The 9,078-nt window shown below is 40.1% G+C and overlaps 1 protein-coding gene across 1 annotated transcript in view; it reads left to right on the forward strand.

Moving 5' to 3' along the window:
* The window catches only part of LOC101600783 (disintegrin and metalloproteinase domain-containing protein 32), a 117,432-nt gene extending 108,767 nt beyond the window's left edge, over positions 1 to 8,665 (forward strand). The window contains exons 21-23 of the mRNA XM_045130575.1: positions 3,046 to 3,084; positions 6,478 to 6,516; positions 8,546 to 8,665. Coding sequence (XP_044986510.1) covers positions 3,046 to 3,084; positions 6,478 to 6,516; positions 8,546 to 8,555 — 88 coding nt within the window. The 3' untranslated portion in view covers positions 8,556 to 8,665. The remainder of the gene's footprint in view (positions 1 to 3,045; positions 3,085 to 6,477; positions 6,517 to 8,545) is intronic.
* Positions 8,666 to 9,078: the final 413 nt, after the last annotated feature.

The following is a 9,078-nucleotide window of genomic DNA, read 5'->3' on the forward strand; positions in this document are numbered from 1 at the left end:
TCTCTAGTATAGTGTGGAGTCCTTAGGGTATTTGCCCAGCAATGTTACAGCTGGATCATATGGCAGTTCTATCTGTACTTTTGAATAACTCCATACTGATTTCCATGATGACTATCCTAGTCTGCACTCCGACCAGCAACAAATAAGGGTTCCTCCTTCCCCACATTCTCTCCAGCTATTTTATTAGCTTTATTTATTTATTACTGATAGTCATTCAGATTGGATGAGAGAGTATTTCATAGTGGTCTTAATTTACAGTTCTCTCATGACTAGGGATATTGAACATTTATTTATTTATTTGAGAGTGACAGATAGAGAAAGAGGGAGAGAGAGAGAGAAGAGAGAGAATGGGCACACCAGGGCCTCCAGATACAACAAATGAACTCCAGATACATGCACCACCTTGTGCATCTGGCTTATGTGGGTACTGGGGAATCAAGCCTTGAACCAGGGTTCTTAGGCTTCACAGGCAAGTGACTAACTTCTAAGCCATGTCTCCAGCCCCATTGAACACTTTTTAAAATACTTATTGATGATTTGCATTTCTTCTTTTTAGGCTTTTCTCCATAGCCAATTCATAGTTCATTTCCATATTCCACTATTTGATTAGGTAATTCATATTTCTGGGTCGTTAGTTTGTTGAATTCTTTGTACATATTATCTGTTAATCCTATATAAGGTAAATAGCTGATAGATTTTCTCCCACTCTGTAGGCTGATGACTTCCTTTGCTATGCAAAGTTTCACTACGTTTCTTTGGCTGATTGTTTGCCTTATTTCTTGGAAAGTGGTTCTGTTCAGAAAGTCCTATCCTATGGTTATATCTTGAAGCGTACTTTCTACTTTTTCCTCTACCTTTTTCAGAGTTTTAGGCCTTAATTGAAATTTGCTTTAGTTGGAATGTATCTGTGGGCAGAGTGAGAGATAAAGGTCTAGCTTCATTTTGCCACAGATAAATATGCAGTTTTTCCAGCACTATGTTGAAAATTCTCTTTTCTCCACTTTTGGAATCTTTGTTAAAAATCAAATGGTTATAGTTACATGAACTCTTGCCTTATTCTTCTGTTCTAGTCCACTGGTCTATATGTCCTTTCTTGTGCAAATACTATGTGGCTTTTATTACATTGACTACAGTATAACTTAAAGTTTGGAAATAAGCTGTGATAACTCTAGCAGTATCCTTTGTGCTGAAGACATTTTGGGCTATCTAAAAATGGCCTTTTTTGTTTTCCTGTGATTTAAAAATTGTTTTCTTTTTGACCTGAGATACAATACCTTTAATTAGTATCTATATATTATATTTTATTAACTGTGTAAACATGATTTATTAAAATATTTTTTGATCGCTTAGAAGGTCTTAGATTCCTGGCATAAAATCATTTTTCGGAAGCCAGGTGCTGCATTGACTGGAATTCTTCATCTGAATAATACATTTGATCTTTCTAGTTAATAAGTTTTCTTTAGGTGGCTTCTGGATCCTTTCCTTTATATTAAAAGTCTTATGTTGTTATATGTTTTAGTCTAATTTGTTTTCTGTTATTCAGCTTTGACTATCAGGGCTCAGATTATTTAATTCTGGAAAAATTCTATAATTAGTTCAATTACTGACGCATCCCCAGTTTTCCTTCACTCCATTCAAAAGGTTTATTTCAGGGATTTTCTTATTTCAGCCTCTGTGATTCTTTACTGGGTTCTTCTAATTTTGCTTTTGTACCTCTCTATTATGTACTGCTTGACTTCCCTTATCAGGCTCATAGTCACCTATTCTCCCCCTCCCTCCCTCCCTCCCTCCCTCCCTCCCTCCCTCCCTCTCTCTCTCTCTTTCTTTCTTTCTTTCTTTCTTCAAGTTTAGAAAGAAAGAGAGAATGGGTATGCCAGGGCCTCTTGCTACTGCAAACAAACTCCAGGGACATGTACCACTGTATGCATCTAGCTTTATGTGAGTACTGGGGCATCAGGCTTTGCAAGTAAGCACTTTTGATTGTTGATCCATCTCTCCAGCTCTCAAATTTTCTTTTAGCAACTATCATTATTCCTTCCTTGTTCCCTGTAGACATGGTAAACATTACTGTCTTAAGAATTTTCATATTATCTTTTGATTCTGATATATGACTTTTTTCTTTAACTGTGTTGTGCCTTTGGGCATATAGCAAACAGCAGAGTAGAAATTTTGATCTGTAAATTCATCCCAAGGACGGTGATACTGCTTACACGCATTCTGTTCACCTTGAACGCTAGAGATCTGCAATAGAAGAGAAAGGAATTTTCAACTTCTTTGGGGTCATGACTATTACAGTTGTTTTATACTTGCATGTGTAAATTTGTGGGAAGTGGAGTTGAATAGAGACTCTGCCCTATTACAGAGTATAAGATAGGAGTTACTGCATCTGTAGCTGATGGTCTGTGACTGATTAGCTGAGGTGATTTGCCTATTACATTCTTGAGTGCAGTGGCCAGAACTTTTGCTGTGTCCATTATTACCAGGTGGGACAAGTGATTGCATCCAGCTTCCTAATTTATAAGGAGGCCTGCTCCCAACTCCTTGATAGGTTTATTAATACTGCATCTGTCTGTAAGGTAAGGGTCATTCCTCTCTAGCATTGATCTTCCTTTTGAAGAGCTTGCTTCCTCATTTTTCACTGGCAGAAAGAAATGCCTTTTCTGGTTGTCAGTCTAAGTTTCTAATTAGTTTTGTACTGTTTTATTCTGAATTTTTATATATGTAGAATAGAAAGGAGGATTTATTTTCTGCAACATATTTACAACATGTAGCAATTCATTATCAATCAATAAAACGTCAAGTTGTAAGCTGCAGACCTGATTTAGGAATTCAGAGTCAAATTTATATTTTGTGCACAGAAGTTAAACAGATCCTTTCCATGGGAGAGTTTAAATTTTGTACTGTATATTTCACCTAGTGCTTTGGTAACAAATAATGCTACTTAAATGTAGGATTTAAAGATTTGTTTAGTTTAATATGGTCTTTATTTGCTTTCTAAGAGTAGACCAGTTTCCTAGTATTAACTTTTTGATAATTTTTATTTAGGTCAATATCAGAAGATAGTACTCCAGAAGATACCAGCAGGTAAACCATGTAGGAAATATTTCTTATGAATAACTGTGTTAGAGACTAAGAATGAAGGGGTTGGTAAGTCACAAATAATTCTGCAGTTGATAAAATAACACATCCAAACATCATTAATATTTCTCATTATGGGAACAAGGATTAACTAATTGTGGTGGTTTGATTCAGGTGTCCCCCATAAACTTAGGTGTTCTGAATGCTAGGTTCCCAGCTGATGGAGACTTGGGGATTAACACCTCCTGGAGGCAGTGTATTGTTGGGGGTGGGCTTATGGGTGTTATAGCCAGTTTCCCCATGCCAGTGTTTGGCACACACTACTGTTGCTATTGTCCACCTTATGTTGGCCAGGGGATGATGTCCACCCTCTGATCATGCCATCGTTTTCCCCTGCCATCATGGAGCTGCCCCTGGAGCCTGTAAGCCAAAATAAGCCTCTTTTTCCCACAAGCTGCTCTTGGTTGGGTGATTTCTACCAGCAATGCAAACCTGACTACAACACTGCTCTTTATTTGGTTGGCAAAATATTCATTGATTATCTACTCTTGTGAAGTGTAGGGATAATGCTAATGAAGTGTGATAAAATAAGCCAGATTTGGTAGTGCCTGTCTTTAATCCCAGCACTGAGGGGGCAGAGGTAGGAGGATTGCTTTGTATTCAAGACCACTCTGAGACTACATACTGAATTGCAGGACCTGGGTTAGAGCATATTCCACTTTGTGTAGCTGGCTTTATGTGGTACAGTGGTCTGAAGGTCACGCCCCCACAGACTGAGGTGTTTTTTGATTAAGATTTCTACTTAGTCTCAGCAGGGTAGGTGTGTGGAGAGCCTGCTTGAGCTCTGGCTGTTGGTGTTCTCTCTGTGCCTTGGATAGATGGTGAAGTTAGCTAGCTGCCATGATAAAGCTTTTCCTGGAATCTGTAAGCCTGAAATAAACCCTTTTCTCCCATAATTTGCATTTTGTCAGGCATTTGTTCCAGTAACATGAAGGTAACGGCAACATGTGAGTAGTAAGGAATTGAATACAGAGCAGCAGGCTTGACAAGCAAAGGCCTTTAACTATTGAACCGTCTCCCCAGAACCAAGAGAAAAGATATATAATTACCTGAAAAAAGTCCTTAGTTGAGCATATTGTGTCCTTCATGCTGGGATACCCCAAGGTCTATACCACTTGTCTGAGTTGCATTTATAGTGACAAAGTCAGCACCAACATCTGAGCAAATGGTGATCCCTCTTAGCAGGAGTTTACTTGTGAGTATCCTAAGCATACCAAAATCTACTTTTTCCTGCATGTCTTTCACAGCCCAGCACTGTGTTTGTAAGAGTTCTCTAGACCACAGTGAAATTTTAGATTTTCCATGCTCCACAGAACTGGCCTTTCTCCTTCTGAAGTTACCCAAGACCCTGTAATTGTTTATCTTACTGTTTTTCCTTTAAGTGATCCTCCTGTCAGGTGCCCATACCAGCACTCTGTATGCCTTTTCCACAGCCCAGCTGACTCTCCTTGAGAGAAGCAGACACCTGTGTGCCAGCTGTTTCTGCAACACCTTTTTCTGTCTTTTAATAACATTTCCAACTTTGCTTCCCAGTATGTCCAGCCAAAGTCTCATTTTTGCACTGGAAGCTAAAAACCCTAGGATATTGCCTGGGTGGAGGTTTCTGAAAAGAAACATCTTAGGCTGCTAGGAAGGAATTTGAAGGGTTCACAGGGAAAGTGGACTGAGAGTGAAATTTGCATCCCACTCACCACTGATGACAGTCTTACCTTCTCCCTCATCATAGACTACACCAATCAATAATCGTCATCTCCTAGAAGCTATATTCAAAGAGACTGAAGGGAAGGACAGGAATCATTCATAGACATTACAGAGTGCATCTGAAGAGTGGGCTTTGGGATGCCAGTGCACTACCCTAGTCTGTGTTTAGGATACACCAGAAAATCTGATTATTCTTTCATATGAATGTAATAAGCTGCCTGGGAAAACATGCTCTGCTTTACTGTCATAGCTGCTATTGTCTCATATTTCTGTTGTTTTTATATTTATGTTTTTAGAATTTCCTTCTTTTTTTTTTTGAAAACCCAGTGTGAGATGTTGGCAGAGCCAACTCCTTATGGAAACAAAAACAAAAACAAATTGAAGGCACCTTTGGTGCTGCTGAGAGGAGGGGGCTGGGTAACAGTAAGATAGAAGGTCAAGCCTTTGGACGTAGGGTCCAGGAAGCAGCAGGTTCAGCATGGAGATCTGCGAGCAGCTGCTTGGGGATGAGTGTTCAAAGACAAAGTGAGAAAACCCAGAGTGTATGAGCTCTGATGAAGGAGGAACAGGAGGAAGACAGCTTTTCACAGGTAGTTAGGGACAGATGCCCAAGGAGGGAACAAGAACAGGCCACTTTGTCCCCTCTGGCAACACCAGAACTTGCTTCTGAGTCTGGTGTGCTTTCTGAGTTAAAACCCAGAGCAGCAGGGAAGTTTAACAGTGAGGACTTGCAAAGAATGCAATGAAGGCAGGACTTTGAGGGGTTTCAATCTGTTATTAAGGGGGTAAATTAAGTAATTGTGTTATCTGCTTAGCATATTGGTAGATGAAGGGTGGTGTCTTGGCCAGGTGATTGTCAGACTCAGTTTGATTAACTCTTAAGGGAAGGGACAATAATCTTAACTTAATTTTTTTTTTTAATTTGAGAGTGAAAGAGGCAGATAGATGATAGATAGATAGAAAGAATGGGAGCGCCAGGGCCTCAGCCACTGTAAATGAACTCCAGACACATGTGCCCCCTTGTGGGCATGTGCGACATTGTGCACTTGTGTCACTGTGTGGCTGGCTTAACATGGGACCTGGAGATTTGAACCTGAGTTATTAGGCTTCACAGGCAAGCACCTTAACTGCTGAACCATCTCTCCAGACCAATAATATTAGCTTCTGAATAGTTTAGAATGCTATGTCCCTATCTAGAGCCAGAGGTAAAACTCAATTGCTTTCTTTCAACAAAAGCCCAGATAATTCCTCCTCCTTTCTTTCATATGGTATTTTGAATCCTGTGGAGGAGCAGGTTTTATGTTTCTCTTTCCAATATCACCTGGGAAACAGGAGGATGGGTCTGTCCTTTAGTGACCTCCAATCTTAAATTTTGTATTTTTGCCTCTGGGACTCTTAGTTTTCTTCATTGCTTTTCTTTACATGGGTTTTTTCAGTGCATTGCAAATAAAGAAACTGTTTATATAAAAGAGGCTCAAGATTTGGGCTTTTGGTAATAATTAATCTAGAAATAGAAATTTGTCATGTATTTCTTTTTCTACCACAACTCTGAAGGAAGACTCTGGCATACAAGTAAGCATATAATTTGGATAGACTATATTTTATGAACCTAACTATATGATTTCATTATTTATTTAGATCAAAATCAAAAGGGAACACTGAAACACATAGCAGCAGGTAAGGATATTAGGAAATGTAATTAAACATGTATTTTAGAGTCAAAGGAATTTAATCAACCATGGTTATTTGTTAAGTCTTGATTGGATAAATGAATGGCAGAAGTACCGCACCAATAAATGAATGATTAATAAACCTTTTATTATTATTTAAACAATATGGTATGTATTATTCAGCTTATTAATATTCTTTTACGTTTAATGAGAAATTGTTTAAAGAATTAAACATAATTAAATTTAAGGATTAATAGGTTGTAAAATAGGGATGGGAATATGGCTTAGCAGTTAGGGCACTTGTCTGCGAAGTCTAAGACCTATGTTCAACTCTCCAGAGCCCATGTAAACCAGATGCACAAGGTTACACATGCACACTTAGGTAACACATGTGTCTGGACTTGGATTTCACTGGCTGGAGGCACTAGTGTACCTATTTTCTCTCTCTCTCTCTCTGTCTCTATCTCTCTCTCTCTCTCTCTCACACACACACTCATTCTCTCTCACTCTCTTTAAAAAATAGAAAGCAAACTTACAATTAAAGCTATTTAATCCACTAGACACTGTAAACAAAAGTGCTTATTACTTATGAGATTTAAGGGTCAAAAGAGCTGTTTGCAAGTGGAAATGTGAATGCACATGCCTGTGAGATCCTAGCAGATGGGAGGTGGAGGCAGGAGGGTCAGGTTTTCAAGGTCATACTGGGCTACATAGGGAGTCCAAGGGCAGCTTTACTACAGGAGCCCGTATCTCAAATCAAATCAACTCAAACCAAACCACAGCATAACACAACACAACATAAAAACATTTGGGGATGAGCAAGATAGCTCACTGGGTGAAGTGTTTGTCTTATAAGCATAAGTGTTAAAAGTGAGCAAAGATATTCTGGGACCATGCTTTTTTGACATATAAGGATATAGTCATTATCTTGCATTAGTGGCTCAGAGCAGGGTGGTTCAGGAGATGGGAGGGGCAAGGAAGGCAGATGACAACCAGCCCAGAAGTGGCCCAGGGTGAATTAGAGATCTGAGATCTGTGCTGTAAGGGGGAGTGGGGAGATAGGAGTGGAGGGGCTAGCAGGAGCCCAAGATGCTCCTGTGCTGCTTGTAGCTGGCCTGGGTGTGTGCATAGGAGGAGATTCAGAAGCCAAGGGAGGAAGGAGAGAGAAAAATAGAGAAAGAGATAGAATTGAGAAGACAGGGTTAAAAAGGGAAGGTGAATATTGGGAGAAAGGCAGATAAGAGACAGAGATAGACAAAGGGAAAGAGATAGACAAGCACCTTAACGGAAGAGCACTGGAAAAGAGGCAGAGAATGGCATTTGGGTGATTTTATGTTTTAATCTGTTCCAGGAAGAGTACTGCACTGTGGAGGGAGAAGCATGGGTGGTATGGAGGTTTCTTTTTGGGACTGTCCTTCTTCATTGCTAGGTGGTTGGGAAAAGTGGATGGGCGAGAGCTCTGGGACTGAAAGGAGGGCCTGAGATTGATCCCCAGAAGTCATGTGCAAATGGCTGGTATCGTTATGTATGTCTATAATCCTAGTTTTCAGGAGGAAGAGATAGTAGGATCCCTTCAACCTAATGTGTGACTCCTCAGTCAATGAGAACCCCTGTCTAAATAACAGTGCATGATGCCTGAGCTTGTCCTCTGGCCTCCTTGTAACTAGACACATGCATGTGCACACAGATGAATACACACACAAGTGTTTGACTCCAAGGTAAAAAAGTAAAATGATTAAATGAATAGAAAGGTAATTATAATAATTTCATATTCATAAATATTTCATTATATGTAAAATAGAAAATTTGTAAGTACTTTTCACTTATAAGTACTTCTGATAAAATAATCCTACAAAATAGTAAATAACTTTTCATGGCAAAAAATTATATTACCTACAAAATGGTAACTACCTTGTCAAGCATCTTTTCTCTAGCACCACATCTCCTTGTGTAGTTGTGCCTTTGGAGGTATGCTTGGTGTGGCATCGAGTTTGGCATCATCACCCTGAATGTGTGTGATTTGTTTTTTTCTACAGTAACAAATAATCTCTTCGGAAGGCAAAGGACAGCCTGGAGGGTGTCACGGAGTGGAGCAATGGTGATTCCTCTGTTCTTCCCCTGGTCATAGATGAAGGAACCAATAAACAGAGTATAGACCAGTCTGCAAAGCAGCTTGTCTGTTTCCTTTCCCCACATCCACCTCAGCATTCAGCCAGTGGAGCCACCTCTGGACTCTGAGGGGCAGACCATTGTCCCAATTTGAGCATCTGTCTCATCCTCACAAACTGCCTAATCACCTACTGTTTTTCTCTCTGCCTGTCTAGCCATCAACCCCTGCCCCCATGCAATACCTTCTGCTTTACTGCCTGGGGCCAGAGGTATCCACTGCCCTCACTCAGGGCAGACTTTGAGTGTGCACCATGCTCCCTCTCCTCATCTTTCCCCTTGGCCTGGGCAGGCAGCAAGCTGGAGGAACACCTCTAGGTCTTTGCACTCCTCACCCTCCCTGCATCTCCAACTCAGTCTTCTGAGGTGGCTGCATTTCCTTCCTGAGCTGCATTCCTCTGTG

This window comes from Jaculus jaculus, chromosome 12 (assembly GCF_020740685.1).
Source record: "Jaculus jaculus isolate mJacJac1 chromosome 12, mJacJac1.mat.Y.cur, whole genome shotgun sequence".
Classification (NCBI taxonomy): domain Eukaryota; kingdom Metazoa; phylum Chordata; class Mammalia; order Rodentia; family Dipodidae; genus Jaculus; species Jaculus jaculus.